General features: G+C 36.6%; 1 protein-coding gene across 2 annotated transcripts in view; it reads left to right on the forward strand.

Annotated features, from left to right (window-relative positions):
* The window catches only part of PLOD2 (procollagen-lysine,2-oxoglutarate 5-dioxygenase 2), a 52,312-nt gene extending 34,399 nt beyond the window's left edge, over positions 1–17,913 (forward strand). Inside the window, exons 10-20 of one of the 2 annotated variants that reach the window (XM_032698126.1) lie at positions 19–140; positions 7,372–7,476; positions 7,740–7,865; positions 9,048–9,189; positions 10,396–10,458; positions 11,800–11,913; positions 12,325–12,390; positions 12,884–12,988; positions 14,874–15,020; positions 15,253–15,378; positions 16,421–17,913. In XM_032698126.1, the coding sequence (XP_032554017.1) occupies positions 19–140; positions 7,372–7,476; positions 7,740–7,865; positions 9,048–9,189; positions 10,396–10,458; positions 11,800–11,913; positions 12,325–12,390; positions 12,884–12,988; positions 14,874–15,020; positions 15,253–15,378; positions 16,421–16,576 (1,272 nt within the window). In that variant the 3' untranslated portion in view covers positions 16,577–17,913. The remainder of the gene's footprint in view (positions 1–18; positions 141–7,371; positions 7,477–7,739; positions 7,866–9,047; positions 9,190–10,395; positions 10,459–11,799; positions 11,914–12,324; positions 12,391–12,883; positions 12,989–14,873; positions 15,021–15,252; positions 15,379–16,420) is intronic. The other variant, XM_032698127.1, reaches the window with a different exon arrangement.
* The last annotated feature ends 560 nt before the right edge of the window (positions 17,914–18,473 follow it).

The raw sequence follows: 18,473 nt of genomic DNA on the forward strand, positions 1-18,473 counted from the left end.
GTGTTAACATGATTGCAGGAGGTTTACCATGAAAAGCACATCAAGAAATTCTGGGAAAAAGCCAAGAATATTATCAAAAATATAAAAATTGTTGGACCTGAAGAAAATCTGAGTCAAGCAGAAGCCCGGAACATGGGAATGTAAGTTGTAATTTATAAATATGTTCTATTGATGCGTACCACTAGCATGTTTTCATTTTGCATGTATGTTATTTGGCATCTTAACCATTAACAACTTTACATCTTCAGATATGAAAGTGGGAGCTTTTTTTGGTAGAAAAGATCTAGACATAAGATATGAACTGTTGAGTGTTTTATGGTTTTGTCTAATATAAAAAGCTTTTAGTCATTGTGAAAACATCCTTCTGCTTTGGACTACCTAATAGTCTCATCTTCTGATGGAGGCATAGACAATGCATAAACAATAGTATCTTTTTTATTTTTGTTTTTTTTATTCAAAACATTTTTAAGCTAACTTTTTATGGAATAGAAGTACCTGTTGCATTGGATATGCTTTTAACAGTCGCACTTTGGTTGTTTTAGTCTCTACTCTTTTCCTCAAGTGACATTATATTTAAGTAAACATACCATTAAGGCTTGATCTGGGTGTACAGGTGATGGAATTATATTTCTTCCTGTGGTTCAAAGAGGCAGGAATATTTTTTTAAGTGATCTAGCTTCTGCTTCCAGTGGGGAAAAAAAGGAAAAAACAAACCAAAACCGAACCTTGCAAAGGCAACTGACTTTATCTTATGCTTTGTCTTGCCTTTTACCTTTTTTTTGTTTGTTTGTTTGTTTGTTTTGTTTTGTTTTGTTTTTTCTTCTTACTAGAGTATCCAAAACTTTAACTTTTAAACCTGGCACTTGCCAGGCCTGAATCTGAACCTCGGAGTTTGTATCCCACATCAGGTCTCCCTGTCCAAAGGTCTCTTTACTGGCTGCAGCACTGGCTGCTACCACAGAGTTGCTCGTGGCTCTTCCAGGTCATCAGTCATAGTATAGAGTTTTACAGACCAGGATCCCACCAAGATCAGAGTCCCAGGTGGCCCTTGAGCAGACTTCATTCTCTGATAGTTCTTTCACTCTGTCTTCTACCAAATCTTCCATAAGCAGAGAAGTTAGTTTGAAAAGGCCATTTTCTGTTCAGAGCTTAAGAGCAAAGCGTAGGCTGTTCATAGCATCAACAGAAAGAATGAAGGTCTAGTCTTGAGTTTCTCTGGTGTTCTTGGAAATTTGTTTAAATGGCATTTTGTTTGTGCTGAAGCCACTTGGAAACTGATCTGTGGCTGAGATCCAAGCCTCTCCCCTTGCCTTTCTAGGAATGCCGCAGATGTCCAGTGTTAGTCTATGCAACCATTCACTTGTTTATAAATAATTCTTTTCTTTATTTCTAATAGTCTCTAAAGCAAATGTGCCATGCTTGCAAACTCTTTTTAGTGTATGTTATGTGTAACTGAGGTGGAGATTCTGGAGTTGCCTTTGCCTCTTTGTTGCTATATAGACAGCATAAAGCAGAATCTTCAGTGTAATCACTATCTATACTGTTACTAAATCTCACCCAAAGATCTTTAAACCTGTCGTCTTTTGATAGAGTCTACCTACTTATGTGAAAGAGCTTTTGATATATGGTCTTTGATTGATCTATGGATAAAAAAATAGTAATTTAAGTGCATATTTAGCATGCTAAATAAATAAAAATGCTATCCATTTCGGTTGAACTCAATGATCTCAGAGGTCTTTTATTTGTTTAGCCTTTTCTAACCGAGTTGATTCTGTGATTCTGTAATATTTACACAAAATTATTTTAAATTCCATTTGAAAGGCAAGGAGATAATCATATGTGTGATGTGTTATCCCCTGTGTGGATGTAATTTGACCCATGTTGCTCCCGTTTTGAAAGGCCCCTCTAATAAAGAGTCTGTCCTAAAGAGATACATCCTATATAGAGAAAACATGAAGTATAATGTGTGTGGAATGAGACAATGGCAAAACACTGAATCATCCAAAAAGCCTGAGTGTTAGTAGTAGGATCTTTCATGTGAACAATGTAGATATAATTCAGTGGCTCTCTTCAATTTGTCTGAAGCAGATCCAGTTAATCTGCTGCTTGCTTTGCACACCTGGTCTGCAAGGCTGCACTTGTGAACCTCACCAACTTCACTGAAACAAGCACATTTTACATTTCTTTTAAAAAGTCTAATTTGGAAGTACAGGATGTTCAAGGCAAGGGCAGTTGCTCTAATAAATTATTTGCTTTTCAACCCTTCATCTGGCTTTGAGCATCATAACCTCATTTCTCACTAATACTGCAATGGGAATAACTTGAAAAGAATAATTCTTCAAACTTGTTTATTGTTTTGATTTACAGAGATTGATATATTCAGTCTTCTGATTAATTTTCTCCTGCCTCTGTCTGCATTATTGACTGATAGTTTTGTTCCATCTGCCTCAAACACTTGCTTTCTCTCCTTTTCCAAATTAGCTGGTTTTAGTATCTCTGTTAATTTCCAGTAGATTTAGAATTAATTTGTTCTCCTCACTTGCACATTTCACACAGAGTCTATTTATTTGAAGAAGCAAAACAGGATTCAATAAATATAGAGGGGGCAACTTAAGCATTGAAGGACTAGTTTTTCAGCAGAATACTTTGAGTATATAGTGCAGTTGATCTACTTTTCTCATTCACATAATAAAGAATAATTGAATCATTTACTTTCTTGCTTCTTCTTGACATGGAAAGCCCTCTCCTGCGCTTGTGAAAGTTGAGTAGGGACCAAAAATTGTACAATCTGCAAAAACTTGTTAGAATTCAACAATACTGGGGAACAGGAGTGCACAACTTGCCTTGTTGTGGGCTGAATCAAAATGGAAAGAGAACAAAGTAGAATAAAGAGAAGGAAGGTTCAGCTGTGTTTTCTTAATATGTTCCTGAATGTACATCACTTGATTTCCATGTCTGTCTTTTTTTTTTTTTTTTGTAGCCTTTGTCTATAAGGTATAGTTCTTACAGTTTTTTCTTTTTTTCTTTAAGAAAAAAATCTGTGATTTTTGCCTTGGTTGCAGATGAGATTTCAGCCAGCTGTTACAGAATTTGTTATGTCAGAAAACATAAAATAGTAATTAAATATGTTCAAGCAATAACAGAAAATCAGGAAATATGGGTGTTTATCTCATGCATTTCTGAGGCTTTATTTATAAAAAGCTTTTTATTTTGTGTGATATTTTTTCCCCCAGTACTTAGTCTTCAGGGTTTTTCTTTTTGGGGGGTTGATTCTTTTTTTTTCTCCTCCCTCAAAAACATTAGTAACAGAACTGCATGCAGTTTTTCCTCAACTTTAAAAAAAAATTTCTTTTAGCTCAGCTTTTAGTGGTAAAGTGCACATTTTAATGGAAGTTTACACTGAAAGCTTTCCAAAGTTTCAGGAAGAGTAGATCAGAATCAGTTAGAGTTCACTGACAACACCGTTGAATTTGGAGCTAAATTTGGGATTTCCTGTGTGTTTCTTGAAGGAGGATATTAAATCATTGTCTCTGAGCTCCCATTTGGTATTGATAAACAATGTCATGGACACAGGAGGACCCCCTTTCAGCCCTTTGAGTAGGGCAAGTGTCTTGGCTGTGGTTGAACTAAGAGCAGGGGGGATTAAATCTTTTTCTCCTAGATGTCACGTGTTTTCCATTAGAGACTTGGATTTTCTGGAGCTGCTTCTCCAAAACACTTCAGCATTTTGAGTTTTGAGGGTTGCAGAAAAACAACTTTTCCACCTGTTCCTGATTTCAGTAGCTTCCGGGTGTGGTGACTGTGGTAACAATACTTAAACATGAGAGGCAGAAGTAAACATTAGTGCTGTTTTCTGGCTACATTTGTTTGTTTTTAGTGATGGTTGATAAGAGTTTCTTTATACTATCCTGGCTGCCTGGAGAGATGCAAAATGCGACTCTGAATGGCAGGTGATGTCACCCAGTCTTTCAGTGGGTGTTGAAGTCTTGTATCTGGAACACCTTTTCAGAGATCTGTCAGATGGTTTAAGTGCTCTCACTTTGGGCTTTCAGTCCACATTTGGAATTGTATTTTCAAACTAAGGGGTGTAAAAACAGGAACTTGATTAATTGCAAGTTCAAACTGTGTCAAAAAAGAAGGTGGCTCAATGGCAAAGAAATTGGGTAGACAATATGTCTCACTCTTATAAACAGCTAATTCTTTGGAATATCTCAGTGGAAAGTATGAGGAAGAGAGCAGTGACACTTTCCCATTTTCAGATGAGGTCACTGTTCCAGATGGGTTTGTGGTTTGTAAACGAAATTAAACATCACTCTGATTGCAAAATACTTCAAACTGATCTGCTGAGCTTCACTTTACACTTCCAACAAAAAAATCTTGGCCACCTTCTAAATTTTTGTTAATCACTACACTGAAATTACTCTATGTACAAGAATACAGCCTTCTTTTCAACATTTGGTCTTGGTTTAGAGCAGATGGAGTGTAAAGCAAGTAGTTTGAAGGTTTTAGCCATTGCATTTAGGTAAGAAAGTATATTACAATGCATATGAGCATTGCTAGAAAGCACTTTTCACTTGTTCCTTGTATATCCACTGACCTGGATATACATAACAAATAGTTTTACATATGATCTGGGATTTCTGCATCTGGAGAGATTAACATATACTGTAAGAATGTAATACTTTAAAGCATGAGAATATTCAGGATTACATTTATCTCCTTGAGAAAGCTACTTGGCAGCACTGAAAGCCTAAAGAGAAGATGCATGAATTTCTTGAGAGTATGCATGCTTTATTAATGTTGACTGAAACTTTTATCAGTGTCTTTCTATCTCTATGTGAAACCTGTAGTGTTTTAGGGAGATTTTTGTTAGTGAACTTGAAGCACAAAGGATCACCAAATGGCAAAACTTGGTGTTTTAAAGCATAATTCTCCTAGCATTTTCAGGTACAAGTCATCATGTCAAATGTGAAGAATAAGTTTTACCATTTGGTAATCCAGTCTTCAACGTTGTAGAGAAAGAAATAGGAGGGAAAAATAAGTCAGAATGGTAACACTGACATTTCTGGACTATTTAAGACAGTAATGCTTTCAAGGAGTTTTCAGTAGATTACTGAATGAATGAATGTGACTTAGACCAAAGCTTTTTAGTATTCTGTGGTTTGGATTACTGTGTGAATGAAGAACAGGAGGATTTCTAACACTAAGCACATGGGACCAATTGTAATAGAATTCTCTGGTTCTGGATTTAAAGGGAGTGGGGACGCAAAAAATAAAAAGGCAGAAGTTGAAGGACAATTCATTTTGTTATTATGCAATTAATTTTCCAGTTATGTTTATCTACAACTAACTATAAATCTGTTCCACTTTATCACATGTTTGTAATTAAAAATGTTAATTCCACTCATATTTTTCTTTAGCAGAAAACAGTTTACCTGCTTTTGGGGACGTGCTGGCCAGTGTTGTGGCTGGAACCCTGGACTGGCATCAAGTCTGTTGGTCTCTTGGGTTTATTTTTCTCATTAGAATAATGACAAAGGAGCTGAATGTTTTTGGAAGAAAATTAACATCCAATGCCAAGTGCAATATAAAAGTCAGGTTACTATTAGTAATTGTAATTAAGCTAATGATAAAGCTACATGTGAATTGCATTCAGTAGTTATAAAGCTTTGAACAGAATAGATTAGTAATGGAAAATGTCATAAAGACTGAATTGTAGGACCATGTTATGGCCAAAATAAAACCTGGTAGTTTCAGCTGGGACAATTATGTGTGAAAGTGCTGATTAAGGAATTTCTGTCATAAAAATATATGCATATGGTGGAAGAAAGTCTCTAGTTTTACCTCAAAGGACAGACCAAGGATTTAAACTGAGGGTATTGTCCAAACACAGTGATCTCAGCAGTAATGGGAAGACCACTTCTGATATTTGAGTATCTTAAAAATTTATCTCAGATCAATTATCACATCTTTAGTGATCAGACTTGAAGAGGAAGAATGTCTTAAATTTATGGAATAAAAAAGCTGTACCTTTTATGATGCCAGCCAAGTTACACCTCTTCAGTCCTTTGTGCAGAAGAAAGTTTGAACAAAAAGACCTATAAGATGTTGATAAGTAGTAGTTCTTATGGAACATTTAGTGCTAGGTAGTGGAAGGGAAGAAAAGCAGGCAGGAAGCCATGCCAGCCGTTTTCTTGACTTGTATGTAACCTGTCACATCCAGTGTTTATCAGATCTTCTGAAGTGACAGAGATCTTTTCCTTTGCAGAAAACAGTCACAATCAATCAAATCAAGTGGAACTTAAACTAAAGCAGTATTTATAGATGTTTTAAAACAAGAAAGTAAAATAATTTTAGTGTTTCAAGCTGTTACGATGGAATTAAAATAGGGAAAAAATACACAAAATCAATGCCACCACCTGCATGATAGGAAGCTACTGCTGTAGTATTGACTTGAGGAAACTGTTGCACTTTCTCTAAAAGTATGTTTGATTTGCTGTAATCTCCTGCTGTTCTGATGGCATAGGAAAGCTAAATTCACTCTAGCAGGTGTATCCTAGCAAGTGCAGCCTGACAGAAACACACAAACCTGGTCTGTGTATCCTTTATCTTTACAGTAGAATGTGTTTTTTGCTTGGTGGCAGCTTTCTCTTGAAGGCCTGGGAATCTGCACGGATAGTTTATTCTTCTGAGATCAAAATGGTAACATAGAAATAGTGTGTGGACAAATTCAATTACTTTTTCTAATTCTATTCATTGCCTGTGCATTTTGTTTATGTTTCTCATTACCAACCCTGTTGTTCTTGTAAGTCACAAAAAAGACAAAGAAAAGGTCTTAAAATGTATATTTCTTTATACTTTTTGTCTTACACCCTCCATAAGGTTTCAATTACTATTCAGATCATCAGATCACATCTGTAGAATCTTTTTCCAAAGATAACATTACAACCACATGCAGTTACTTACTAGAGGAGCTTACTCATACTTCACTACTTCACTATAAAGTGACTGTACCGATATCCAGCTATATGAATTAGTAGCATGATTCCCCCACCCTATTGTCCATTAGGAAACTGTATAGTAGGTGTTACTGAACTTGGTAAAGGTTAGAGGTCACTTAGTTTATTAAAAGAAAAATATAAGGCATCTGATCCATGTATTTAAATCTTCTTTTAGTTAATCACTCTACTGTAATCCAAACACACCTTTCTTTACAATACTGTTCTGCAGAGGGTTTTTAATGCAATGAATTAGTAGAGTACTTAGTTGTGGTTTGGGGTTTTTTATCTGTTTGTTTGTTTTACTGTTTGTGATTTTTTTTTTTTTTTCCTGGACACATGGGAGTTAATCATTCTTTTTTTGTCTTTTTAGGGACCTTTGTCGTCAGGATAAAGCATGTGAATATTACTTAAGTATAGATGCAGATGTCGTGCTGACAAACCCAAAAACTTTAAGAATACTGATAGAACAGAACAGGTGTAGTATATCTCTTATTTTGTAGAATTTCCTTTGGGTTGAAAGGATTCTCGGGGGCCCGTCCAGAGAAAATAAGATCCCCTCTGTTCTCATAGAGTTTGATCCTCTTTGTTTACCTGTGATATTTCATTGCCACATTCCATAACAGGCTTGGAGACCAAGAATTCACAAAGCATTTTGTACCTGTCAAGCAGCAATTCCTGATGTGAATTTCAAATGCTTCAGAGTTTGATATTTTCTTATTCAAATATGTCATTTCGCAGAAAGATAATTGCTCCGCTCGTAACTCGTCACGGGAAGCTTTGGTCCAATTTCTGGGGTGCTTTGAGCCCAGATGGCTACTATGCCCGATCAGAAGATTATGTTGATATTGTCCAAGGGAACAGAGTGTAAGTAGTTGTAAGCTAATTGTTAAAGCCAAGGCACCCAATATGGTTATTAGCAATGTATTGCATGAAAATGTAAGAATATGGTAAAATTCCTGAAGACCTTAGGTTAGTTATATTGTTTTGCATTTTCGATTTCATAGAAATACACTTGTTATTTCCCATTCACAGCTTGAAAAAAAAAGAAGCAAAGTGCTTAACCTAATGAGCTGGTGTTAGTACTGGACACAGTCATTACTAGTACTGGTCTGTTTGTGCCTGATTACTCTAGCAGTGCATAATACAGGAAAAGGCAGGACAAAAAAATAGCAACCCCAAAACTTTGTCCCTGGAACCTTAGCCAAAAGGAATGATTGTTGCATTCATCAAATGTCATCTCTTTGGGACAAATGCTTGACCAGTGGGACAACTGTAATTTCATTGTGTTTTTCATCCTGTATATTATGTCAGATATATCTTAAGGAGCTCTTCGGCAATACTTTTGTCCAGGATAAACTTTTGGGTTTATCCTTCCCCTAATGAATGTGATGTAAGTTGTTCCAAGTTTGACTTTCCCATGTGGTGATGCCTTTTCATTGCTCTGGAAGAACAGAAAGGTCAGAAACAGATTGACTGCTTGTTTTCAGTTGTACTGAAAGATGTACTCGTGGTGCTGAGAGGGAGGAAATCTGCAGAGTGAGCATTCTGAAAGCAATGCTTTTGTGTTGATATTGGCCCAACTCACATAAATACACAGCCTGCTGTGGTCCATGGGTATTTGTATGAGGAGGTCAGACCAGCTGTGTGAAGTCTCAGTGAAGTCTTTAAACTCATATAAAAATCTGTTTTGGAATTACTTTCTCCATCTGGCAGTGTAGAATAATATTTTAAGATAGTTTGACTGATTGCTTTAACTATAGAAATATGAAGTAAATTTCTAGTTAAAACTCCATAGAGAATTTGACTTCTCTATATTTTTATAACAATACTTCATAAAAATTGAATTACTGCCTACGCCTATGTTTGAGATGTCCAGATGTAGTTTTTCAAATGTCTTAGGAACCTTTCAGCTTCTTCTCCTTGCAAATTGCTTACTCTTGTCAGCAGATATAGAGATCCTGATTTAATAGAATAGGCAACAAATTAGTTTTCATAGCTTTAAACTATTTGTATGTGTTGGGTTTGTTTTTGGTTTTTTTTCAACAGAGGAGTATGGAATATACCTTACATGGCTAATATATACTTAATTAAGGGACAAACTCTCAGATCAGAGATGAAAGAAAAGAACTACTTCATGCGTGATAAGTTGGATCCTGATATGGCACTCTGCAGGAATGCCAGGGAAATGGTAAGGTGTATCTATAACAGCTTGCTTTCAAATACACTCATGTCTGTGTGTCCTGCTGTACTTCACTGCTTTACTTGATTGATCTTGGATATTATATTTTAATTCTAATTTAAAGTACTGGCCAATTTTTGTGAGATAGAACACTAGGTTTATTTCTTTACATTGTTGAGAATAGAGGTTTTTGCAAAGGCAGTGCACTGGTGCACTGACTGCATGATGGTTTCCACTTAAATTCCCTGGAAATTTCTATTGAGGTTAAAATACCTTTCTCATTGGCGCAACCTCAACAGATGAAAGAGGGCTCAACTTCTCTGCTGTGTTTTATTTAAAACTTACCAGTGCATTTGGACCACCTCTTTTATGCACATTTTTATACAATGTGGAGCTTGTAGCAGACTAAGTTGGAATATTTTGCAATTTTTTTTTATCTAAGTAGGTATGTATTTAAAATAATGGTGAGCTATGTTATATGAGAAGCCTAAATCATTTATCAAATGGTCGGAATCTTCTTAAGGAGCATGAATTACTCATTAAGTTTTCTAGATAGATAAAAACTGTATCAGAAATGTGTTACTTGCATTAAGCTGTAAGTACTGAGAGAAATCGTATTTGTACTGTAAAGTTATGAATATGTAAATCCACATTTCTACTGATATTTACACTAGTTTCAGCACAGAAACAAATAAGACCTAAACCAGACCTATTTCCAGACACTATAGCATTGAAAAATAATTTTGCTGAATTGAACAAGAAAAGTTGGCAAGTATTGATTTTTTTATTCCCTCATAACAAGGCATGATCTCCTTTGTTTGTACTGATTCCTCAGAACGTTCCTGTCCAATCCTGTTGTGTTCAAACCTTCTCAGCATCAGTTATTGCCAACCTGTGCTTTCCATGTGCTCATTAAACTAATCTGACTGGCTCCTCAGAAAATTGCTTTCTCTTTTCCCCCTTCTCAGTCTGGGCTGTAGGATGGTTTGGTATGTGCTTGTTTTTGTATTGGCAGCAGATAAGAAGGGGCTGGTGGAAACAGCTTGGACATGTGTATTAAGAGCTTTGCTTGGAGATGCATGTTGTCTGTAAAGGCATATCAGCTATAAAGCAAAGGCTGCTATTTACCTGATGTAACTGTGGAAACCTATTCGTAGTCAGAAAAAGAGAGATTATGTATCAGAAAACTGATGTGATGATTCTCCTTCATTTTAGACTTTACAAAGGGAAAAAGACTCCCCTTCTTCGGAAACATTCCATATGCTCAGACCCCCAAAGGTTTTGCTTTATTTTTTTTATTAATGAGTTATTATTACATGCAGTATTATTCTACCACAGGAAGATAACTTCTCTTCTGTCCACTCACTCTGATGAAATACTGCTCTAGCTTTCTCTTCAGTCTTCTGAGGTTCAAGTTTTTGCCAGGGACAGGTTCTTCATGACCAGCTCAATGTATCTTAGAGAGGCTCATTGTTTCCCCAGGGAGGTTTCTCAGTGCTTCTGAGGCCAAGGTGTGCTGACGCTGTGCCTCTGTAGCTAAAATTGATTCAGCAGTCTTAGGAAGGAGCAAAGCTCTAATCACCCAGGTCTGCCAGGCCCCCTCAGTGACCACAATGTCAGTTTAAGCTGTATTTCTTGACCCAGGCCCTCCTTATTCTCCTTGCTGCAGCTATTTTATGATTTGGTAAGTGCCCAATGATTTTGGGTATGTTTAACATAATCATTATCTTTCTAACAGTTTAACTCTTTTTCAGACAAAAACATAGACAGAAATACCAAAATGCCCAAATGGTCATGTCTTCATCCGCTGCAAATCCAAAAGTCACAAACATTTCAGAAATGAAGTTTTAGTCTGAAAAACTGTAAACTAAAAAAGTCCCACAGAACCTAAGTTTCTTTTTAAAAATACTATTTTCTACTACTATTTCTAATCAAGAGAGTTCTGTTAATATCTTCTGTTAATAGCTTGATAATAAAGCTGTATCTTACCAAACTTCATATCTTGCACATAATTACGTGACCAGACTTCAGAGTGCTCAGCTGTTTTGTATGCTGATCTGAATATTGTTGTATGCTGTATTTGCCAATATCTTTTTATTTCAGGCCAGTTCACCAGACGGATCACGTAGTGAATACTCTGAAATAAGTTTCTTGTTCTGACTTTCAAGAGCCCTTTGATTGTTAGCTTATTCTTTCAGTTTTTAATTGGAAACTAGACCCTAGATGTTGGTTTTCTTGTGTGAGCATTTTCAGTTTGAGAAAAGATGCTTCCAGTGTGTCTGCTTAGGTTTTCTGGAAAACAAATCAACCAGTTGCTTCTCTGTTTTTTCCTTTCTATAATTGTACATGGTTTTATGTTCTCAACAATATATGTTTCAGTTTAACGTGTTTAGAAAATAATACAACCAAATACTTGTAAGGAAAATATTATGAACAGTAGCTGGTGATTGGAATCAAACATTTGAAAATTAGGATGCTAAATGATCAGCACATGTATAATATGTGTGTACAAATGTGTGATATATTTTATGGAAGTGCAGTCATAAACAGACCTTTTTAAAACTTGGTATTTGCTAAGATGGACAGTTTTGCTAATGATGCTTTCTCTACTTGGTATAGGGTGTTTTCATGTACATTACCAACAGACATGAATTTGGAAGACTTCTTTCTACAGCCAATTACAATACTTCCCACTACAACAATGACCTCTGGCAGATATTTGAAAATCCTGTGGTATGCATCTAATTATTGATGAAAGAGTTATTTTATCAAAAAAAAAAGTGAAGTTTATATATTATAAAGGGCTTAGGTTTTAAAGACTTTACATGGAGAACATTTGTCTACTATGCACCAAATATTGATTATGTACTGAAAGGTGTGAAAGGTGTTCTCTTTGACTCATCTAAGCAAATGACAATATAGCAATAAGCTAACTGATGATGAGAGTAAGGAGTTGGAGATATGGCCCTGATGTAACAGGTTTCATGAGTTTTGACATGATAAGAACCAATTTTTTTATGGGTATAAGAAATTGTTTAATTGTTTCACTGCTTTCAGTAGAGCAAATGAATAGATGATGAACTGTTTTTTGTCACTTAAATTTATTTGTTTTGTTGTAATGTTTTAAAATCATGTTTCTTTTAGGACTGGAAGGAAACTTATATAAACCCAAACTACTCAAAGATCTTCACTGATAATATAGTAGAACAGGTGGGTATAAGTAGTTTTCTAAAAATTTGTGGAACTGACTGATAATAAATTGGCATACAGTAACTATTTCCACACAAATGCTGTTTTGGTCTGTGATTGAACAGGTTTTTTTATGTTTTGGATCGGAACTGAATATTTGCCATGATGGTCCATTTGGTCCAGGCTTCTTGCTTTCATGCAGCTGATCTGGACAGAGCCTTTGTGTTGGATGATGAGTTCTGTGACAATTAGGGACAGTGACTTAATGAACTTTGCCTCCTTAAGAAGCTGTGATAAATTGTTTTTGTGCTTAAAACAATGTTTTAAACTGTTCCCCATAATAGTTTGTAATGCAGAAGATCAGGGTTGTTATTTAGACCCATAAGGCACAGAATGTATGGGTACACTGACACACCTGTTAATGCTGGGTCATGGCTTACAAGGTAGCTCCTACTTTTTGCTTTTGTGAGAATGTACTTGTGGATCAAGTTTTTAAATTTTATTTTGTTTGTAGCCGTGTCCAGATGTGTTTTGGTTTCCCATATTTTCTGACGCTGCCTGTGACGAACTGGTAGAAGAAATGGAACATTTTGGACAATGGTCTGGTGGAAAACACCAAGTAAGTGTCAGCCTATATAAACATGACCTTAATGAGTGAATACCTTTACAATAGTGAGTCACAGTGTACTGCAACAAAAAATATCCCAACAATTGCCAATGGCCTGAAACCTCTGCTTTGTGGTGTAAAATGCTTAGTTTTGTCTAGCATGTAGCTTCTTGTTCAGTAGATTTAGAGATATTCTTCAATTAACCCAGTGGCGGGTTGACCCTGGCTGGACACCAGGCATCCACCAAAGCCACTCTATCACTGCCCTCCTCAGCTGAACAGGGGAGAGAAAATACAGCTAAAGGCTCATGAGTTAAGGACAGGGAGAAATCACTCATCAACTGCCATCACAGGCAGAACACACTCAACTTCAGGAGATTAGTTTCCTTCCTACTCTGATTTGATTGATAATATAATGAGCGATGAAACCACATCTTAAAAACACCTCCCCACACCTCCCTCCCGGGCTTAAATTTAGTCCTCGTTTTCTCTACCTCCTCCTCCCCAGCAACTCATGTGGATGGGAAAATGGGAGATTGTGATCATCACACATTGTCTCCTGCCACTCCTTCCTCCTCAGGGGGAGGACTTGCACACTTCCTCTGCTCCAGTGTGGGTCCTTTCCATGGGGTGCAGCCCTTCAGGAACAGTCTGCTACAGTGTGGGATCCCTGTAGCATTACAGGTCCTGCTAGAACCCTGCTCCAGCATGGGCTTCTCATGGGGTCACAGCTTTCCTTGGGCATCCACCTGATCTGACATGGGGTCCTTCAGGGGCTGCAGGTAGATCTCTGCTCCACCTTGGACCTCTGTGGGCTACAGGGGCACAGCTGCCTCACCATGGTCTGCACCACGGGCTGCAGGGAAATCTCTGGAGCACCTCCTCCCCCTCCTTCTGCACTGACTCTGCTGTCTGCAGGGCTGTTTCTCTCACATATTCTCACTCCCCTCTCCAGCTGCAATTTCTGTTGCACTGGTTTTTGTTCCCCCCTTTCTTAAAGACGTGGCCATCACACAGGTGCTGTCTCTGACACCATTGGGCTTGTCCTTGGCCTGCTGTGGGTCTGTCTTGGAGGCAGCTGGCATTGGCCCTCTCAGATGTAAGGGAAGCTTCCAGCAGCTTCTCACAAAGGCCACCCCTGTAGCCCCCCCCCCCGCTACCAAAAGTGCCACATAAACCCGATGCGAGCTTTCAACTAGCAAATTAGACACTAACAGTAGTGCAGTTTCTGTAGTGGTAACCTGACAGTTACCCAAGGCTGATTTTTGGATAGCTGTTGATAACTGTTCCACAAGTTTTGCTAATTTACCACCTAAGTACTAATTTATCAAATTCATCCCCCTATAGGGGATGTTCTGAGATGTTGTGTCAGTGTTTTCAGAAAATTCGAGGTATTTATTAACTACCACCAAAATCAGAGGATTTTATTTGTCTAATTCACAAATGTGGTACCATGGAAATGAGAATAATTGTAGTCACAATTTTACTGAAGGTAGGAGCCTCCAGAAAGGATTTTACCATACTTTCATCTTCAAATTATTTCCATGTTTTTTGCCATGTCAGGTTGAGGCCTGTACTCTCTTAATCTGATACAACTTCAATTCCATCTGCAACTCAATAAATAAAACCATTACCCCAAGAAGCCCTCTTACTTACAGGCAACACATCCAAATATTTACTCATCCTTTAAAAAACTTCCAGCTTTTGCTAATTAATGTCTCAGGATTTTTCTATGACAGTTAGCTGTGGAATTTGCTATACAGCAAGCTCACATGTGCTCACTGAAGTATTGCTTTGTTGCAGTTCTGTGATTCTGTAGATTTCAAATAAATATTTGTAGAAATGCCAGAAACACTTCGTGTTCATATTTCATGGCTGTTTGTGGTGTTTTCATTAGGACAGCCGTATTTCTGGAGGTTATGAAAATGTCCCAACTGATGATATTCATATGAAGCAAATCGGATTGGATAATGAATGGCTGCATTTCATAAGGGAGTTCATTGCACCAGTGACGCTGAAAGTGTTTGCTGGCTATTATACCAAGGTATGGGATTAAAACTTTTGCAGATAATTACTGTATGGCATGACTAAATTTAAGAGTTTTATCGAATTACCCTATTTGATTTTGTTGGGGAGTTTATACATGGCATAGCAGTAGTTATAAACAAATATTGTTTGTTTGTTTGTTTTTTTACCTAAACTTGAAAAAATCCCAAGAGTCGTGTATGTGACTTGGCAGTTGACAACTTGAAGTCTGACTGTATATTTTATTTCAGGGGTATGCTTTACTGAATTTTGTTGTGAAATACAGCCCTGACAGACAACGGTCGCTCAGACCTCATCATGATTCCTCTACATTCACAATCAACATCGCTCTCAACAAAGTAGGAGAGGACTTTCAAGTAAGTTGACAACTTACCGACTTAAAAAATGTCCTTTGAGTGCCCAATGTTATTTTCAAAGTAGAGCCCAAATGCATATTCTTAGAGACCAAGATGAAAAGGAAAAGATGCACATCACAAATTGGGATATATATAATGCCTTAGTGTTTTTTGACAAGTACTAAATTTGCTTAATTGCAGGATTCAGATCTGTTGGTGCAGTCAGGCTGAATTGATCAAACTGGTTTCAGATGATGGGAGAGAAGGGGTTTAAAGAAAAACTTTGGAGATGTTAACCATTTCTTTTTTAATATTTCTGAATTCCTTCATTCCTTTTCAGGTTTAAATAGGGCCAAGTTGACTCAAATGGCTTCTTTTCTATAGAACTTTTTTAATGGTTCTCTTTTAGATCAGCTGCAGAATGAAAATTTTCAACTCTTTTACCTGTTTAGTTTTTTTCTGAGCTAAATTATTTTCTACTCTGATATTGATTCAAATAAAACAGTCCCCAGAGCATAGAGCTAGGCAGGGCAGTGGCAGTAATATCCAACATTGACTAGCAGAGAAGCTTAACCTGTTGTGTTTATAAGCCTGTATCATCCATAGTCCTTAAAACCCATAAATGTACTTGCCACATTTACTACTCTAGAAAGCAAACCTTCAGTTTGAAAGCAGCAGCCAGATTAATTCATTTAAGATTTGTTTAAATGCTATCCTGGTTAGGGATGCAGTCCTGAAACAAGGCCTGTGAACATGATTTGCTTCTCTCCTGTATAATTTACAGTAAAGTTATTGAAGATGTTTTTCAGAGTTGCTGCTTGAATGAGTTGTTATCCAGCAAATGCTAAAGCAAAGAAGAGGGAAATATTTGACTGCAGATGCATGTGTGTGATGCTCTAAAGATGGTGTCATTTAAATAACCTTGGGATAGTAAAAGAAAAAAATTAACAGCCTATTAATAATGGTAAAATATTTGAAGTCATGAATGTATACAAATGAACTTACTTTACTAAAACATTGGATAAATGTTTAGGGTTTTACTTTGTTTGTGTTTTTACTACAGGGAGGTGGATGTAAGTTTATAAGGTACAACTGCTCCATTGAGTCTCCCAGGAAAGGATGGAGTTTCATGCACCCGGGAAGGCTTACACATTTACACGAAGGACTTCCTATCTTGAATGGCACAAGATACATTGCAGTATCATTTATTGATCCTTAATTTTATTTTTTTTTTGACCCTCTTCAACAGCAGTGTTCTTTACACAAACATTTATTTATAGATTTCTTCTGGAAGATGGTGATAAAAGAAACTTTAAGTTCCTGTACCTACGCAACAAAGGTACTTTGGGGAAAAAGAATGAAAAACAGAAAATGTTCTGATATTGTTGAAGATTTCTCGGTATCTGCTCTGAGCCTTCAGTCACAAATAAACGTGTCCTGCTTGTTTTTTCATTCTGCTGACCTAAAGAGTAGGTAAGGAGGGCAAATGGAAAAGCATAGTGAATCCATTTCTTCGTTGAGGAAAAAACAAACCCAAACAACTCTAGATACAAAATCATCGGAAAAAATTGTTGTGGTTTTCGTGCAGTAAAGTGACACAGCTAAAGTTTGTGTGGTCTGTATATTTGGTACCAAGCAGTGAAAAATCACAACATAAAAACAAAATGAAGTGCATCTTGTTTACAGTTGTTTCAGATAAGCAATAATTGCATATGCTGGCATATACTGAAGGGAAAATATCCCCATAGCCTGTTTCCTTAATTCATTTTCAATTCTGAAATGTACACCTTTAGAAGAAAAAATAAATTAATTGCAGAGATAGAACAAGGATTAAGTCATTTATCCAAGGAAAAAATGGTTTATGATTTGTTTTTGAGAACTCATCCTGTTGAAAACTTACTTTTCTTCAGCAAGTGACCTTCATTTAAAGTGAGTTATTTTTCTAAGTGTGTAATTGCACCCAATTGTTACTGGAAATTTGATGTTTATTTTCAGAATGCTGGTAAATTGTAATAATAGGATGTTTTCTAGAGACAATTTTCTACTCTTAAAATTACTTGAATTTTGTATCAGGAAGATGAAATGGTGGCAGTCTCTCTTCAAAGCTAAGGGTCTTAACTTGACATTTATTTTAAAGAAATTGGTTTAAAATATTCCTACTGTATCTACTGTTTGTAATTTAAAGAAACTTGAAGCTGTCTCAAAGTCTACCGTGCCAAAATGCACAACATGTTGGAAAAACTTGTGAAAAATAAAGGGTAATTTTAAATTAATGTAACAGCTCTTACTTGACTGTATTAGATAGTTTCTTTGCATTTGCTATTGTTTTACAGAAACTGGACTTACTGACAAGTATTTTCTAACGATCTGTAGATACATTTAGATGGGAGGTTTCTCTAAGTGTAGGGTTTTGGTTTATTTACTACTCAAATGATTTCTTTTGTGTGTTGGTGCCCGTGTACCAAGCCTTGCATTACATTTTCAGACCGACCCCAGCAGGAGTGATAATTCTTGGTTTTGTTTTTATATAGAGGCTATTTGATGATCTAAACAGTATTCACTTTTTACCTGTGAATCTTTGAAGAAGCTTTATATCACATTTCCCAGACAGAAACTTTATTTGCAGCTGACAGGACTGGGAGAGGGTTTCAAAGATTTTTCTTTTACTGAGTATAAGCATGTCTGCTTATTTCCATACTCTACATTTTTCTGTACTTAAAGTTATGCTGAAGCAAATACATCAAAGTGAGGTAACCTCAAAAATGTATTAAAATGGGCTGGCTTGAAAAGGAATGGCTTTTGATGGGAAATGCATTGCTTTCTTTTAATTTCTCTTTACACTGTCAACTTTTCTTCTTTTCAGCCTAATATTTGGAGATTGATATCCCTCAACTTTATTTCCAGGCGTGGAACAGCTGTCTTAGTGTCTCTCTCTCTCTCTTGCCTGTGCTTAGGCAAGCCTTACAGATAACAAAATCTTCAAGCCTTCAGAATGAAAGCAGCCTTTGTTAATCATCTTTTTCTGAGAATTTGCCTGTGATCTCTTAAGCTGACTTAGAATGATATTTCTACCACTGGATCAGTTACAGTCAGTTTATTGTTATGAGGAAAACCTC

Source organism: Chiroxiphia lanceolata, chromosome 10 (genome assembly GCF_009829145.1).
Source record: "Chiroxiphia lanceolata isolate bChiLan1 chromosome 10, bChiLan1.pri, whole genome shotgun sequence".
Lineage (NCBI taxonomy): Eukaryota > Metazoa > Chordata > Aves > Passeriformes > Pipridae > Chiroxiphia > Chiroxiphia lanceolata.